The sequence below is a fragment of the Boleophthalmus pectinirostris genome, unplaced genomic scaffold, assembly GCF_026225935.1.
Source record: "Boleophthalmus pectinirostris isolate CB_2022bp ecotype Guang Dong unplaced genomic scaffold, ASM2622593v1 HiC_scaffold_21, whole genome shotgun sequence".
Classification (NCBI taxonomy): Eukaryota; Metazoa; Chordata; class Actinopteri; order Gobiiformes; family Gobiidae; genus Boleophthalmus; species Boleophthalmus pectinirostris.
This window is the reverse complement of record NW_026571175.1, coordinates 5,939,882-5,958,755: the sequence shown is the minus strand read 5'-3', so window position 1 is coordinate 5,958,755 and position 18,874 is coordinate 5,939,882. Positions and strand designations below refer to the sequence as shown.

The following is an 18,874-nucleotide window of genomic DNA, read 5'->3' as shown; positions in this document are numbered from 1 at the left end:
ATTCACCTCTAAAGACATGATGGTTGTCAACTGAAAGGAAGTAAAGACACAAGATTATTATGATAAGTTTGTGGAGCCAGTCCCAAACAAATAATAATAAGGTTCAGCATTTGTGGACCAGAAATTTGGATATTTCTTTCAAAAACAATGTCCAGCTGTCCATGGTGACACAGTACACACATAAGCAAACACCAGTCTAGTTTACAATAGTCTGAAGCACAAAAGAGTTTGAGAGTGACTAACTGAAAAACTGTTGTCTCGTTTGTGGCTGCAATGTTTAATGTTTTAAGAGTAGGCTGACTAGATGTCTCTATTTATCCTGGACAGTCCCAGTTTTGAGCCCTGTGTCCCCCGTCCCAGCAGATTGATATAAACCAGTAATTTGTCCCAGTTTTATACAAGAAATGTCCCTGATGTCTCTATTTTTGACAAATCTGACACATGCCAGCAGTAAAGAGAGGCATTAATTGTCATTTGTTTAGGTAAAATACAGAAAAGCTGCTTAAAAATGACCAAAACACAAAGCAAATGTGACTATAGTGACTCACGATAAGTCATGAATGGGCCGAGTGCAGAACAATTTTCCTTAATTACGCACTCGTTTCACAATTTTATTATTACCAACCATGACAAACCGGCCATGTCCCAGTTTTTGATTTTGAAAATCTGGTCACCGTATTTAAGAGGGACTTGTAGCAGAAAGCATGTCACCTGGAATTCCTGCTAAGTCCGTTCTTTATGGTCAGATTATGTTAAAATAAAGCACAAATTAAAGTCTAACTTGAGTAACAGGCAGAGGTGGGGCCAAGTCATTGTTTTGCAAGTCTCAAGTAAGTCTCAAGTCTTTGACCTCAAGTCCGAGTCAAGTCCCAAGTCAAATACAGGCAAGTTCAAATTGAGTTTCAAGTCTTTAAACCAAAGTACCAAATTCAGCTTTGATTTTTTCAATTTAAATGATTTTTTTTATTAATTGTACTTAAAAAATTATAGTATATTCATATATGAGTATTTATGGAGTAAATAAGAGTTGTAGAAATTAATTTAGTTACTGTTTCCTTTTTAAATGTTCTTAGTCCATTTTACCAAGTCAAGTCTCAAGTCCTATCAGCTGCAAATTATCCGTTGAATGTTTATCAAGCTATGGGTTGAATTGTTTGAGGTGATTGGACAGACAGGAAACAGTAGCTAGAAAATTCAATCTTTATTTCTTTTTTCTCTCCTCTTCCAGCTCCATTTTCCCTGGTCCAACCGTCCCACCAGTCGACGCCCCAGTCTCCATCCAAACCCGTTCAGTCCCACATAAAGATCCCCACGTACCCCGCTCCCAACAGCCTCAAAGCCCAGACCGCCTCCTCCTCGTCTGGCTCCTCCTCCACCTCATCCATCCCCCTCTCCCAGCTCCTGCTCCACGGCCCCAGGACCCTCACTTCCTCCGCCCCCACCGCCGCTCACATCCTGGTCCAAACCTCCACCTCCCAGACCCACGGATACACGGCCACCATCAAACCCGCCGTCAACGCACAGACGCTGGTGGTGCAGCCGCTGCAGAAGAGCTCCCTCGGTGCGGAGAAGTCGGGTACAGAACTCACAAACATGAAGCATTGTGGTGCATAGCTGGAAACATTCACAAATTAGTCAATATTCAATCAATATGACTGTAGATTTAAAGGTCAGCTATGGGACTTTTCTGGTAGGGGGTCTGTCTCTTGCTGGTCTCCATGGAAATAATATGGTTTTCAACTTATCACATAAGCTTATTCATTTGCAGGATCTTCTCAGGTTTTATTGCTAATATAATATACTGTACAAGTAAAATATGAAGAATGATTTAGGCTTAGTAACTACTTGTTCAAGGGTGAGTTGGGGTAAAAAGAAGTTACTAGAAAGAAAGTGTTTTTGAATGTATCTTGGATGTAATGGATGTAATTGTTTGTAACTTTCTTTCCGCAGGTGATGGGCCCCACCTACTTTCCGCGCAGCTTCACTCTCGTCAGCCTCTACAGAAAAGCGCTTTGGGTTCGGACAAATCCGGCAATGGTCCGGTTCCGATCCAACCCAAGACCCTGCAGGGACTGAGACTCCCCCTCCAACTGCCCACACGGAACCCTCCCCCCATCCTACCAGCTCCGCCCACCTCCACAAGCTCCTCCCACCAGGCCCCCCACATCCCCGTGCAAATCGTAGGAGCACGACCCAGCACTTTAGGCAGCACCCAGGCGTTAGCTTTGGCGCGAAACAGCTGCAACCAAGACGGGACTTCGGTTTTGAGTAGCTCTTCTAGCTTGTTGACGATGGTAGCGTCGATAGCGTCCAGAGAAAGCGGAGTGGTGGGGAGAGGGGTGGGGCTAAAGACACTGCAGTCCCCAAGCGAGGCCCCCCCACTGGCCCAGGTGTCGCAAGTGCATCCACAGACCAATCAGAGCGCGGGACAGAACGGACACGTGACGCCGAGTCCCGCCCCTGCCTCCCAGAAGTGTAACGCGTCTCCGTCGTCACGGTTGTCAGGGGCGACGGACGAGCAACGTGCAGTGACCAATGGGGATTCAGCGAGAAGCAACACCACACAGGTAACACAGTACGGTATATTGGGCTCAACACTGTACATATTGTAACTCTACTAGTGTTATTCTGATTCTAAAATGTTAAACACTATTTGATACTAACAATTAGACTTGATACTTGATACCGATTCTTATACTACAATGATAAAAAACACTCTTTATTTAGACAATAGAATGTGATTTTCAACATTAAATCACAGTACTTTCTTTTCTGTTCCCATTTGGTCTTATATTTGTGTAATCCTCAGTGGTCCAGGTAGGTTCCATAGTGGGTCATGTGCATATACTAGTCTATGTGCTCTTATACTTGTTGTGATACAGCTCAACATCATTCTAAAGCAATTCAGGAAGTGTGTAAATCCCTCAGTCGTCCTGGTAGAATCCTAGCCAGGCTGGCACCACCTTGTGCCTCCGCTCAATTTCATTTCTCTCCAGTGACTAGGTCAGGAATCAGAATACACTAGACGGTTCGCAAAAACCCCGGAAGTGCAAGTTCGGGCACCAGCCAATCAGTGAAGAGCCATACATTCAATGCTGTCAACGATTCCTGAGATCGAGGATTTAAAGACGGAACAAAGAGAATGTTCGGTGAATTTCATCAAGGGGAAAGACGTTATTCCTACAGGATTTGAGAAAAGCTTAATATACCAGTTAGCCTCATCAACGGCGCATTACATACGTCACGACCAAATAGCAGCGATTGGTTAAATGATGAAAAGTACCCACCTACCATCGAGCGAACGAATTCTAACACTGCGAGGTCAGACGGTTTCTACGAAGTGAAATGAAGTGAAACTGGCTGATGAATCAGGCTAGTAGAATCCATGGCAAAAGGGGAAATTCAGTTTGTCAACTGGACAAAAGCGTATTTGGTCAAATACGTTTTGCATCTTCAAAGCTGCTTCTTCAGTTCTTCAGCTGAACATGAACTGAAGAAGCAGCTTGGATGAGCTGCGAAAGGGCCAAAACCAAATAAACTTTAATGCTGTTGACAAATTGGATTTCTCTTTTGCTATTCAGGAGAGGTTCATTTCTGTGACTGTGTGAATGTGACTTTTTTAGCATCGATTCCTTCTCAAATCTAGTTTAAATCTGTCTTGTTTAGGTACTAGTTTTAGTATTGATTAATATCTGATTTTCAATACTTTTGACAGTCCTAGTACTTATACTAAAGAAAAATGTCATTCCCATAAATTAATATTATAAAAGTGCATTAAAATTTTAAATTGCAAATGCAAATTGAGCAGTCACACACACTTGCTCATTGTAATTAATGCTTTTATTTAGCATAATTTCTTCTGCAATCAACAAATTATGAATGGGTTTTTCACCTCTTGCTCTGAGGATGAGGTTGGTTTAGTGTCATACCAGTCCTGTAGGCCAGTGGATCTAATATCCACGAAGTTTAAAACCTTCTCTTCCTGTAGTTTAGACCTCCACAAGCATCTTCTGTTATTGCATTACTTCTGCAGTTCTTTTTAAATTCTCTCACAAATGCTACTGCTCCTGGACATGTTAAATCTAATCACAAGCCTAAAGTCCTAATTTTACAGAAGATATGACGCACAAACATTATTTCTCTACCCTAGACCTTCCTTTTGATTTAGTTCTATGTCAGAAATCAGTGCTGAAAGAGTCACTTTTGGCTCTACTGATTCAATATTTGCACAGCGCCGGCAACCATCTGTGGTATGCTCTTCATATCGTTGCTATGTACGTTTCTATCTAATAAAAACCTTACATAGATGGTACTTGTTTTATCAGCTTCACATTTTCTCATATGGTAGTAATATTGCAGTTTTTTCTCAAACCTGTTTTGTTTTAGGGGAAGCAGTCGGCCAGTTCCCTCAAAAGAAAATCCGACTCTAACTCAGCTCACGATGAAGATGGACCCTCTCCTCCACGACTCCAACCAATCAGAGACCACAACTCTACGCTCCCAACCAATCAGAATGAAACAGGTTTGTACCACTACCTCTATTGCTACTACTATTTTTACTACTGCTACTACTACTGCTGCTACTACAACAACCACTAAGAGTACTACTACTTAGATTATCCTGTCATACTTCTAGTTTTGCATATTTATTGTCAAGAAACATTCAAACATTTAAATGTGCTGTACCTAAACTTATTCCTCACACTCCTAAGACATTTCTAGCATTCTAATTATTTACCATGATGAGTTTATTAGTCATTTTCACAACATTTAGTCACTAGAATAGAGTTTTACCTTAATAGTGAAACAAATAGGATATAGCTTCTTCAAAGTGGTATTCTGTCTCACGATCATGTTCCTTCTTTCTTTATACATCTTTTGTCCCTCCTCAGCTTCCGTCTCCCCCCCTCGCCCCTCCTCTGTCTCCCCTGTCCTTTCGGTCTCTCGTGGTTCTGTCCAATCAGAACGCGGAGCTCCTCCTCAGGCTGTGGTCAAACCCAACGTCCTCACGCACCTCATCGAAGGCTTCGTTATCCAGGAGGGAGCGGAGCCTTTCCCTGTGAGTGAGGTACAGATTTAAAGACGCACTGTGTAACTTTTATCATGGGGGGGTTGCCACTGGCTGGTTTCTATGATCACAGATGTATTACCGTTGTTGGTGGACAAAATTCACAAACTAGGGACTTTCTTTTGCAATAAAACTAGAATAATAGTAGTAAACTATAGATATATAAGTAAACTATGATAAAAAGGCATGCATATATATAGAATTAAATAAACTAAAAAAATACAAATACAAAAATATACAGTACTGCAATGTTTCACAGTATGGCATTAAATTCTATCTTGTCTATATTGCATGTATTGAATTGAAGGCGTTTTTATTGCTTGAAAACAATAGACAGGCAGGTGGCAGATCCTCCAGCAGAAAGGTTACATAGTGCACCTTTAATTATCCAAATGTAGTTTATTTAATATATTGCTCTTCGCAAGTGAAGATGAAAATAGTGACTGTGTTGTGTTTGATTGACAGGTGTGTGGGCCAGTGAAAGACTCTTCGGGGGAGGAGCTTGTTAATGACAGTCATGAAAACAACGAATCAGAAACTCCAGCCCCAGGTAACACTCACTTTCACACATATTTGTTGAAGAATTAAATCATAAAAGACAAATAGTTTATTAAGAATGACTGAGACTTAGTAACTACTTAATTAATACCCTAACTCCATAAAGTACCATATTTTTCGAACTAAAATATAAGTCGCACCAGCCAAAAAAAATATGTATTTTATAAAATCAGGGACCAGGAACCAACATTTTATCTGTTCTATTGTTATAGTAATAACAACAGAACAGAGAACAGGCTGAATAGGCGTTAATATGTTAACGTAACATATTGAGTTATTCAGATAACTATAGCATAAACAACAGAACATAAGTTTACGAAACAACTTCGGTTGTCACTGAAGTCCATGCTGAAGTCCATGCTTTGTCATCCAGTGACTTCCAGGAAAGTTGCGTGATGAATCCGCCCTGTTACTGTGAAGCTGTGTTCTTCATGCCTGCTTTCTGCCAGTCCCTCACAAATTTCTCCCTTACTCCAAACTTTCTTTCCGCTGCTCGATTACTGTTTTCTGCTGCATATTTCACTATTAGCAGCAGGACAGCGGCTTTTTCTGCCGGAGACATGCGCAGAAAACTGATACACAAGCCTAGAGCGCCCTCTCGCAGCTATCAGTCTGAAAATTTTAATATATAAGTCGCACCGAAGTATAAGTCGCAGGAAACACCCAAAACATGAAAAAAGTCCGAAAAATAGGGTAGTTACTAACTTTGAATAAAGTGTTTGTTAAAGCTTTATTAAGGTGTAGTTATTATAAAGTCGTACCAAAAATTGTTTTTTAAAAAAAGCCCATATTATGCTATTTTATACATCTGGAGCTGTGTTTCATTCACACAAACCCAGCATATTGCGTTCCTTTCTCAAACTGGAAACACAGTGCAAGTATGTTTTTGAGGACGTAACAACATTCTAACATGACTTAAAACTCACAAGAGTCAGTTTTGTGACCCAAAGGTTCAGTATGATAAGGTTGTTAACACACACAAAGAACAACTATACAAATATTTGAAATCGACGACTTTAGTACACAAACAGTTCCATCTCAGTTATACAGCGCAGTATACTTAAAACAACAGAAGAACCCCCAGTGTTTACTTCTGCGTCTGAGTGAAAGAGCCATAGGAATGTGCTGTAATTACGAGGGTGAACTCCCCACCTCAAAGTGACACTGGAGCACAACAGCTAAGGACACGCAGACAGTATAATGGACACATGTTTCAAATTACTCACATACCTGTTTCTTAAAGGAGACATGTTGTGCTTTTTTGGGCTATACAGTGTCAAACCATTACATACTGGGAAGAGATAATTGTAAACGGCAATAGGCTCTATTCATGCTCACCAGAAGACGTTTAGAAACATGCGGATGGAGACTTTCGATGTAGTTACTGAAACTGGGCATATGTTAAAACCATGGATTCAGCAGCAGTGGTTGTAACTGTCCATCTGCTGAACATAATGGAAGCTATAATTAAATCTCAATAAAAAAATGTATTTTGTTAGACAAATCATAATACAGTGGTCCTTCATTTATCGCGGGGGTTACGTTCTAAAAAATAACCCGCAATAGACAAAAAACGCGAAGTGATCAGCTTTATTTTTTACAATTATTATATCTGTTTTAAGGCTGTAAAACCCCTCACCACAAACTTACACTTTTTACACCTTTCTCAGACAGGACAGTTACAACGCTTTTTTACTTCCTTCTTAAAACTTATTGCTGCTGTTGTCCTTATGTTATTTTCCTCCTTCTTTATGTAATGAACCAAAGATTGATTTATTCCGTAATGGCGTCCTACAGCCGCGTAATTTCTACCTTCCTTCAGTGTGTCCAGAAGTCCAACTTTTTGTGCGATGGTTTGCATCTTCCTCTGCCTTTTGGGTGCGACCGCAGGAGCCTTTGTCGGTGCAGAATGTTTCGTCGACATTGTGGGTTTTGTTGGGGAGAAAACTTGCAAACATACAGCACTTCAGCATCACACTGCCAGAGATCCAACATTTATTTAAATTTGGCAAACTGAACACATTCTGTACTGTACAGGAGACAAGGCACAGAGGAGATTGATTGTCTACAGTCCCTTAGCCAATCACGAAGCAGGGGGAGGAACACAATGCACATTCATACACTGTAAAAAAAAAGGATGCAAAATTGCTCTAAAAAAATCCACGAAACAGCGAGACCGCGAAAGGTGAAACACGTTAAAACGAGGGACAACTGTACACAAATTAACAGGCAAATTATAAAAGGAAAAAAGAAAAACTACAATGACATTTAGATGAAGAAAACTAGGCCATTTTCTCAGTTTAACCAGATTTTGTCAGAGTTACAATCACCACATTGCCAACCATGTCAGAAGTCGTCATCTGCATGTTTCCAAACATCTTCCGATTTTGTGACGTAAGCGTGAATAGAGCTATTTTGATTTAAATGGCTTAATAATAGAAACAGGCCCATTGACTTTTTATGTTATATTGTTGTTCCCGCTTTACAAATATGCCTCAAGAGATTTTATAAGCCATCCATGCATGTATGAAGAATCTAGTGATCTCTCCTGGGCCCTATTCGAAACCTCCTTTCGGTTAACAGTACGATTCTGTCCACAAGGTGATAGGGGGTAGGTGAATACTGGAATTTTCTAAGCACTCAAGCCACAAATACAGGTACAGCAAGTCGAACATGGAAGAATTTATCAAAATACAACTAAAAAGCTCATGCAAGTTATATAATATGAAAGCCATGAACTTCGTAAAATATAATGTTTTATTTTGTGTTTCCTCTTGCAGTGCTGAAGTGTGAATACTGTAAGAACTTTGCCCCCGAGAGTCAGTTCAGAGGCACCAAACGCTTCTGCTCTATGTCCTGTGCAAAGAGGTACTTCATTTAGCATGTATTCATATCCTGCAATAAAAGCCATATCAGAAGAACCAATCGCATTTCAAAGCTACGCAACATTTTCACTTCTTAAATAATGTGAGCAAATCAATTTTACTGTAACTAGAAATACTTTTTGTAAGACGTTTAATTTTTTGGCTACTTTTTTGGAAGAAAGTAGGGATGTCATGAGATAAAAATTTTGTGTTACGATATTTGTTAGAAGAAACGTCACGATTTTACTATTATTAAAATGTATTTGTATATATTCTGAGTGGCTTTTATATCATTCCACATATCAGCTTTATGTGTATTTCATTGTTTTAATATTTTATAATGTACACTTGTATAACGCTGTTGTCTAAACCAGTACTTCCCAAAGAGTGATCTGGGGCCTCCTAGTGGTCCATGAGGGTACTTTAGTGTATCAATATATGAAAATAAATTACATAGATTACAATATGTAAGCAATAATGGTTCAGGCATTCTTTTTTTATATATTATCATTTAAATATCTACAAAAATGACATACCATGGATACAGTGAAATTTTATTGTGTTTGTGACAAATTGTTCTATTCATTTAACAAAATATACAACTAAGATCATTTAAGTTTAAACAAAAAATAAAAATATTTAGCAAATTTCTTCAGATTTGGCTGTTTTTGTGGTTTATAATTTAACTTTTTGTTTTGAAATTATGACATGAAGACTTTGGGAATTATTGGTCTAAACAAAGTACAGGTTACATTTGGTTCGTATATTTATCATTTATGTATATTTATCAGTCTCTTTGCCCATCACATTTAGATTCTGCTAAAAGTGAATGAGGCTAAAGTCACTGGTTTTGTCTGTGCTCATCCCGTTCAGTGCAGAATAGTCACTCTTTGTCTACGATACAGTATGTATTGGTTCCCCAGGTACAACGTGAGCTTCAGGCAGCCCTTCTCCAGACAGAGCCACGCCCAAAACCAGGACCGGAACAAGGACCAGGACCGGGATCGAGACCGAGATCGAGACCGAGACCGAGACCGAGATCGGGGGGAGAGGTCCAACTCAGAGGACGAGGGGGGAGCGGTACGGAGGAGAGTCCCGAGGAGAACCAGCTCTGAAATCGCCAGTGCCAAGATCGCAGGACGGGCTGCACAAGACAAGGTTCATCACTATTATTTTATACATGTCTGAATGATAAAAATGACACTATAATAACTACACTGTAATTAGCCTTAAGACTTAATTTATAAAGGTTCATTAAGAGGCGAAATCTGCAACATAGTCAACTTTATATTTTACAATTATTATATCTGTTTTAAGGCTGTAAAACCTCTCACCACAAACTTTATACACTTTTTTCAGACAGGACAGTTAACCCTTTTTGCATCCTTCTTAAAACGTATTGCTGCTGTCGTCCTTATGTAAATTTACTCCTTCTTAATGTAACAAATGCCCTACAGCCGCGTAACTTCTACCTTTCTTCAGCATGTCCAGAAGTCCAAGTTTTCGAGCAATGGTTAGCATCTTCCTCTGCCTTTTGGGTGCGACCAGAGGAGCCTTCGGTGCAGAACGTTTTGTCGACATTGTGGGTTTTGTTGGGGAGAAAACTTGCAAACATAAAGCACTTCAGAATCACACTGCTAGAGTTCGAACAGACACGGCACGGAGGAGATTGATTGACAATGGTCTACAGTCCCTTAGCCAATCAGGACGCAGGGGGAGGAACACAATGCACGTTCATACATTGTTAAAAAAAGTATGCAAAATTACACCAAAAAAAATCGGCGAAACAGCGAGACCACGAAAGATGAACCACATTATAGTGAGGGACGACTGTACACCTAAATCTGAATCATTCTTAATAAACATTTTTTTCATGATGAATTAAAGGTGCACTGCGCTACTTTTCTGGTGGAGGGTCTGCCACTTACTTGTCTCCATGGAGATGTGATTGCTTTGTCTAGAACGTTCCGCAGTATGAATTAAACCTAACACACACAAAGGAGACGACCAGATTAAAGCACTACATTACATTATAATTCAGATCTGCGAAGAGTCGCCCCTATTCACAGAAGTGATTGTTGTATTTTTTGAGCAACAGAAACACTTGTTATGAATAAATGCTGGATGGATATGTTTAATGTATACCATGGAACATTCTAGGCAAAGCAATAACATTTCCATGGAAATTACCTGCAGACAAGTAGATAATATTTACGTATCTCTTTATGTTTTAGTCCATAAATTGTGTAGTTATTATTAAGGTGTACTGTGTAACTTCTCAGCTGGGCAATCTATCACCTGTTTGTCTCCATGCTTTGCTTGGAATATTCCACAGTATGATATTAAACTTATCTACAGGTACACATCTACAGGTATTTTTATTGCTCAAAAATTGTGTTATTTTTATTTTATTTTTATTTTTCTTTTTCTGTGAGCAGGGTCGCCTCTCCTCAAATCTGACCTGTGACGTTGTCTGATTGAGTCACCTGCTTCACTCCATGGCTAGATACTTTTATCTTAAAAGTAAAAACTTAAAAATTTAAGTCATATTATGGAACATTTTCAGTGTTTCCCACAGACCAAGTAGCATTTTGTGGCACCCCCCTCAGATTGCAAATGCAAATATACAGTGTAAATCCTCTTTTTATAGCTATTGAAGATAAATACTGGTTATCTGAGCTCAAATTCCCTACTAAATACCAAAGCTGACATTAAGCAGAACAACTTTGCAAAACTAAAATGGTGATCAAAAGAAATCTGTTTATTTTAGCATTTTTTCATGGTTAAAAATAAGACAACGTCCTCCTTTTTTTTCCCAGTGTGGGTCTGAGTCCAGTCGCTCAGAGGAGGAGTCCAGCGCAGAGGAGGATGAAGACGACCCCATGTCCCTCTCGCCCGCCTCCTCCACATCCTGTCACCAAGCCCCGCCACCGCCACCGCAGGCCCCACCCCCTCAGCCACAGGCCCCTCCCCCTGCCCAGAATCAGCCATCTGCGCCCAGTTGTCCCATGTCCAGCCCTGCACAGTGGAGCGTCCAAGAAGTCTCACAGTTCATCTCCTCACTGCAAGGTACACTGCTGTTGTCTGGAGAGCTAAACCCACACTTCTTTATTTTTGGAAACGCTCCTCCATGTTTATGGTTTATGGTTTATCTTATCTTACGTGTGAGTTACCAAGCGTTGTCGTTTATTTTCAATACAGGCCTATGCTACGCTATTTTCTGATCTGTTTTAATGTTGTTTCCTCATCACAAACAAACCTGGAGTTGTGTTTTGTTTCATTCACACACGTTTAACACACAGACCCTGCATATTTAGGATGAGTTTTTCACTGAAACTGAGAACACACTTATGTGATGTGGTCTTACAGGAAGTGCTCCACTGCATTTTTAAACTCCGTACACCTTCACTAGAATAATTTGAAAAAAATACAGCCTTGGAATTCCCCATCTTTATGAACCAAAGGTTAAAGGTAGCTATTAACTTGAAAACTTCTACTATGTGACATCACAAGGTGGAACAAAGCATTTTGAGCTTTAGGGATGTAGATAGACTTTAACAGCAAAGGGTTTCACAAGCATGTGAGAATGAAACTAAACACAACTCCTGGTATGTTTGTGATGAGGTAACGTTCTAACATGGCTTAAAGCTCACAAGATTCTTAGGCCCCGTCCACACTAGTATGTATTTGAGCCATTTTCGTTGAGGATGCAGTGTTCGTTCACACCAATCCGATGGAAAACAGCTCCAGAGACGGAATGATCTGGTGCCGCCAGCTCCCACAAATTAATTTGAGTACAGATCTGATCCAGCACAGAGTGGACGCCTGGAAACGCTGATACGCTGATGTAGGTCTGTGCACCGCAAAGTAATTCAAAATGCTAAGAGGCTGTCCAGAGATGTCCATTCATATATACAGTCTATGCGTAAGACCTGCAGACATATAATCTCTGAAAAGTTTAACATGAACCATCTCCAATTCAATAGAAACACAGAACAGACTCACCATCAGCAGAACACCCCTCTGTCACAGAAAGAACACTCATATTCCACTGAGTTGTGTCCTTTAGTCCAACAGAAGCTGAACCGCATCAGCACACAATAGCGAGCTGTTTTTTGAGCTCTTAGTTTATGCAAATTAGCCATGCGGTTTTAAGTTCGCTTTCTGTAAAACATGAACAAATATGCTCAAAGCTGTGTGGATAAAGAAGACACAGAAACGACGTGTCTGGACGCAAATCATTTCCGATACGGTGATTCGTTACAGTGTAAACGTAGCCTAATTTGTGAGACAAACTCAGCCTAAATGTGTGTATTAAGCATGTGTTAATTAAACAAAACTCAAATCAAGGTATGTTTCTGCTGAGGACACAACATTGGATCATACATCAGAAAACAATGTAATATGACTTTCATGTAGAATATGCAATATGTATTAAATTAAAATTGCTCTCTGTTCTTGAGCAGGTTGTGAGGATCTGGCGTCTCAGTTCCTCTCTCAGGAGATCGATGGACAGGCTCTGCTGTTGCTGAAGGAGGAGCACCTCATGTCCACCATGAACATGAAACTGGGCCCAGCGCTGAAGATTTGCGCCCACATCAACAACCTGAGAGACTGAAGCTTTCAAACCACACTCCCAAACACGGAGAGACAGGTTGGAGAGGTCCAAGAGAAGTATTCCTGATCGTCAGCATTGGCGCCATTGTTTTGGAAAGTAATTTCACAACTCGACTTTTTTTTTTTTTTTTTTTTTTTAACGCTGAGTACCTGAGAGACTGAATTATCACCAAACAACATCAATCTGCTCATATATGAAGAGACACAGGTGGGAGAAAGTCAAAAAGAAGTATTCCTGATCATTGATATTAGCACCATTGTTTTGGGAAGTCAATCCACAGCTCTTTGTTTTATTTGATTTTATTTAATTTTTACTTTTTTATTGTTATTTAAAGGTACACTGTGTAACTTTTTTGGAGGGGGTCCTGTTTTTTCCACAGAGATTCTAATGCTTTGATTTAAATTGTCCACTGTATGGTGCTAAACCAATCCGTCTTGCATTTGTTTAACCTACAGGTGTTATTTATTGCTCAAAAATATCTTAACGTCTCCATGGAGATTCGTAAGTTATCAGAAATGCAGAAGTTAGCGATATGGTGGAATATTCTAGGCACATCTCCGTGGAGACAAGCAGGTGACGGACCCTCCGGCAGAAAGATTACACAGTGCACCTTTATTAACTTGAAAGACTGAATTGTAACTCATCTGCCCGTGCGTGAATTCCTGGTCATAAATATTGACCTTTTATTTATGTTTTTTGTGTTACTATGTCTTGTTTTTATGAGCTATAATTTGATTTTACTCAAATACCCAACACTAAAAATCACACTCCCATATTTGAAGAGACACAGTCCACAGAAAAAGTCAAAAGAGAACTAATCCTGGTTAGCAATATTGGCATCATTTAGGGAAGTCATTTTGAGATCAACCAGTGCAAAATGATCACCAATTAAAACGAATCTGCCCATATGAGAGACACAGATGGGGTGAGATTTAAATTATTTAGTTATTTAAACCTGTTTACCAACAGTGTTTTGGGAAACCCCTCCATAGCTCAACATTTGTATTTATTTATTATTTTGCAGTTACTTGACGACCTGAGAGACTAAAACGTCACCAAAAACGCGACTCATTTTAAAAACAGAGAATTATTCCTGTTAAATAAATGAGCATCAGAATCAGTGTTTTGGGAAATCCGTCCCCAGCTTAATTTCATTTATGATGTTTGATTACAATGGCCCTGAAGTATTTTAATGTTTAACTTGCACATAGTTCTCATCATTTCACCAGTCATGAGCTGTCGTGTTTTATAAGCTAAATCACCTTTAAGCTTCACAGTCAATTATAAGCCAGGTTTTAACGAAGTCGTAGGTGAGTATTTTGTAAATGCTGTTAGTTAAAGCTACTATTGGCTGACCCGGCTCTGTTGTATTCTCACGTAACACTATTAGATGCTAGATGCTTCCATCTACTGGTAAAAACAAACAAACAAATAAACCTACAGAGGATAGCTTTAAAACAGGAGTGTCAAACTCAAATTCACAGAGGGCCAAAATTAAAAACTGGGACTAAGTTGTGGTCCAAACTAAAAAAAAAAAAAAATTTAAACACCATTTGCATGTTTTCTCTTCTTTTGAGATATGTAATGTTAAACCTTTCTTATTAAAATAAATGTTTAAAAATAGTTTTGCTTAAATATTGAATCCAGAACAAGCAGAATATAAAATAATAACAAAATTTGAAATAAATAATGTCTCTATAGTCTATCTGTAGCCAGCAGCTCTACATATACATATGTGATATGATCTCATGGGCCAAATATAATTATATCGCGGGCCAAATTTGGCTCTTGGGCCTGAGTTTGACATGTCTGCTTTAAAGGCAGCTGACGTTTTGGAGAAGCAAGAGAAAAATCTGTGTACTGCTGTATTTGATCTGAGGCCTTAGTCACCATTTTATTCTATTTGTTATTTAACAATTTGTAGAAAATATAAGATTTGTTGCAAAAAATTGTTAAAACATTTTTTTCATCAGGCAACACAATTCTAAATTTCCCAAATAAGTTGTGTTTGTTTTGCTATAAAATTGGCAAACTATGTTATTACAGTCTGGGCGGAGTTGTACATGTTGGCTAGAATTTGGTAGTTTCTGGCGCCAACTAGTGCTTCCGCTCAATTTCATTTCTCTCCAGCGACTAGGTCAGGGACCAAAATACACTAGACAGTTTGCAAAAACCTCAGGAGTGCAAGTTCAGGCACCAGCCAATCAGCGAAGAGCCATACATTCTGTGTCAACGATTCCAGAGATCGAGGATTTAAAGCCAGAGCCAAGAGAATGTTCTGTGTATTTTATCGAAGAGAAAGATGTTATTGCCCTTCTTCCTACGGGATTTGGGAAAAGCTTAATATACCCGTTAGCAAACAAAGGATTTTCTAAACATGAACTCGTACAGACAGGTGCTCTACTGTAAACAAGGCCCAATCAAAGGAATACATGCAGTACTTTGGTTTTATCTTGTGTACTGGGAGTTCACTTTTGCCAACTGCCGAACATTTACAAAATATTTAACCTTTCTTTTCAACTTCAGAACCTAATCTATTTTAATTTATCTTGGAATAAGTTATTTTAAACATTGTCCAAACGTATCTTCTCCTGCCTTTATTTCCTCACACAAATGCCCGTCCTGAAGCATTTGAAACAGCACTCCACTAGCGTTTAGTTTGCACTTTTGATTTGGGAATGTCCTATTTAATTTTGCCTACATTAACAGGGTACAGGGGGAGAACAGGGTAACGGCTTCTGAAACGCCACCCAGAAACAATCCAGCCCAGAGAGTAAAGAGGGTGAAACGAATACTAAAGACATTATCATTTTCCGATACGCATTTCAATAAGTTTGCATTACGTTTGTTTGAATTGTATTTATGTAATCATGTTGAAATGGCTGCTTGTGTCTGTTCAGTTTGATTTGATGAAGTGAGTAAAAATGCTAATAGTAGTTAGAGGAAGGGAATTATACTTATTTGAAAATACGTTTAGCTGCCTTTTAAATGTCGTATCTGGCAGCATTATGTGGACCTATGAGGGGACTATGAGGCGTGTCCATAAAGTAATGACAGATATTTAAACACTAAATATAATCATTTGTAGGCTTGCATCTTGTATCTTAGAGTCTGGACTTTCCTCTTGTGGTGAATAAATGGACATTACACTTAAAAAGTATTAGTGTAAGTAAAAATATTTGACTTTCGTAGTGCTATTAGATATAAATGACGTTAATATGACCCACTTACGTATCAGTCAAAGTCGAGAACCAGTAACTACTGAGCTACAAACTAAAATAATGAATTTACTAGTAATTTAATTTCTCTCCAGCGAATAGGTCAGGAATCGGAATACATTAGATGGTTCACAAAAACCCCAGAAGTGCAAGTTCGGGCACCAGCCAAACATCGAAGAGCCATATATTCTGTGTTGTCAATGATTCCCGAGATCGAGGATTTAAAGCCAGAACAAAGAGAATATTTGGTGAATTTTATCAAGGGGAGAGAGGATACTGTCCTTCTTCCTACGGGATTTGGGAAAAGCTTAATATATCAGTTATCCCTGTTAGAGACGCATTACATACGTCATGACCAAATAGCAGCGATTGGTTAAATAAAAAAGTAGCCACCTACCGTTGAGCGAACGAATCCTAATGCTGCGAGGTCAGACTAGAGAAGTTTCTGCACACTATAATACAACTGAAGTTCCTGCAGTTCTCATATTTCTAATGTTATATCTGTGAAATTACCGGATAAAATGTTAAAAATAGTTGGAAGTGCATACGACAGGTTAGACTACTCATCTCACTAAAACAGAGTTAATGTAATTATATTTAAAATTTTACAAAAAATCTGTCTAGTAAGGCTGATTTTCTCTAGTTTTGTCATTTATGAGAAGATTATAATTTTATTTCATGGTTGCATGAGGACATACATAGGTAATTCCATATTTTTTGGAAACCTGTGATACATACCATATTTTCTGGACTATAAGTCGCTCCGGAGTATAAGTCGCACCAGCCAAAAAATACTCAATGAAGAAGAAAAAAACATATATAAGTTGCACAGGGCTATAAGTCGCACTTTTTGGGGAAATCTATTTTGAGACCAGGAACAGGATGGTTTCGACTGTCATTGAAGTTCAGGCTTTGTCGATTCATCCAGTGACATCCAGGAAAGTTGCATGGTGCACCCGCCCGGTTGCTGTAAAGTTGTGTTCTCCATCCCTGCTTTCCGCCAGTCAGTCACAAGTTTCTCACTCACTCCAAACTTTTTTTCTGCTGCTCACTTACCATTTTCAGCTGCATATTTCACAATTTGCAGCGAGACAGTGACTTTTTATACAGGAGACATGTGCAGTAGAGTGCGAAGTGACAGTGGTACAGGAGTAAAAGTAGTACTAGATTCTGACAGACGAGCCTAGAGCGCCTTCTTGCGGCCGTCAGTGTGAAAATTTTAATATATAAGTCGCACCGGAGTATAAGTCGCAGGAAACACCCAAACCATGAAAAAAAGTGCGACTTATAGTCCAAAAAATACGGTATTTACCACAGACACTATTTCACCAAACCAAGTAAGAAAAGGTAAAAAGTAAGTAAGAAAAGTAAGAAAAACTCAGAAACCTGTATACCTATATATGCACATACGGTACTGTCTTTTTATTCAAGAAAATTGAAATCTGATTGAATAGTGTAATGTCCAAAAACACAAGGAATGATACATACTTTTAAAAACTAGATATAAAACAAAAATCTTCACTGTCACTACTTCGTACTTTTACTGCTTTGTGGACACACCTCATAGACATCCTCGCTGTATGAATGGAAGTGTGAAAGCGTTGTCATTAAACTAAACTGTAATAAGTGTAATATTTGCCTTTTGTATTTAAATGCACATTTTGTTGCTGGACTGCCTTGTTTTAAAGCTGTAGACATTTTCTCATGTTCTTCTATTTCTGTGATTTTTGTGGCCTTTCGAGTTTCAAATAGGTCTAGAAAAAAGATTGTGTTTTTAAAATGCTTTTCATATCATATCTTTTTATATTAGTAACGCTAACTTTTTTACTTTTTCCAAACTGTTGCCTTTTCGCATTCACTAAATAGTAGCTGTACATTCATAAGAAGCCTCTCCTCTTCTGTCTTCCTCTTAGCTCTCCATAGCATTAAAAACTATTTACTTAGATACATGATTATAATGTTAGTGAATGTGGCAGTATTTTCAAAAACAATAATCTTTGGTAGTTGTGTATTTATATTTTGAAGCCAATTTAAGATTTCAATGTATTACAATTTTTAACTCATTACATCCAGGCCAAATCTGAAATGCAACAGATGTTTTCAAATATTCACAATTTCAGTTGAATTTGGAAACTATTTAACATTTTTGAGATAATCAGAAACTGTACAATATTGTAGGGACTGTTTTGGGAAGGGGTTAACAGCGAAATCTTGCAAATAAATAATCAAGCAACTGTTTTAAATTTGTGTGTTTTTCTTTTTACAACAATGCAATGAGAGGTTAACTTTTGTACATCACCAAAACATGACACTACTTTACAGTCCATCAGCTGTTTGTCAGTAGTTTCATCGCTTGACATTTCCTTTTATTCTTAAATTTTTGAAAGTTACTAGCCAAGTAGGATTTTAACTAGCCACATTTACTGTGTTGGCGCATAATTATATCATAATTTTAGTTTTTGTTAGTTTCCATCTGCAGTCCTTGATACGATTATAGACTATATACTTCTGTCTTCAAGCTATGTTATGTTAAAAGGATTTCTACATA

At 38.7% G+C, this 18,874-nt stretch overlaps 1 protein-coding gene across 4 annotated transcripts in view; it reads left to right on the top strand.

Moving 5' to 3' along the window:
- LOC110162171 (polyhomeotic-like protein 1) overlaps nucleotides 1-18,579 on the top strand; it is a 32,484-nt gene extending 13,905 nt beyond the window's left edge. Inside the window, exons 8-16 of one of the 4 annotated variants that reach the window (XM_055156909.1) lie at nucleotides 1,229-1,561; nucleotides 1,951-2,567; nucleotides 4,387-4,522; nucleotides 4,893-5,068; nucleotides 5,534-5,618; nucleotides 8,407-8,494; nucleotides 9,396-9,648; nucleotides 11,310-11,559; nucleotides 12,957-18,579. In XM_055156909.1, the coding sequence (XP_055012884.1) occupies nucleotides 1,229-1,561; nucleotides 1,951-2,567; nucleotides 4,387-4,522; nucleotides 4,893-5,068; nucleotides 5,534-5,618; nucleotides 8,407-8,494; nucleotides 9,396-9,648; nucleotides 11,310-11,559; nucleotides 12,957-13,108 (2,090 nt within the window). In that variant the 3' untranslated portion in view covers nucleotides 13,109-18,579. Of the gene's footprint in view, nucleotides 1-1,228; nucleotides 1,577-1,950; nucleotides 2,568-4,386; nucleotides 4,523-4,892; nucleotides 5,069-5,533; nucleotides 5,619-8,406; nucleotides 8,495-9,395; nucleotides 9,649-11,309; nucleotides 11,560-12,956 lie in introns of all 4 variants that reach the window. The other 3 variants (XM_055156908.1, XM_055156910.1, XM_055156907.1) reach the window with 3 other exon arrangements.
- The last annotated feature ends 295 nt before the right edge of the window (nucleotides 18,580-18,874 follow it).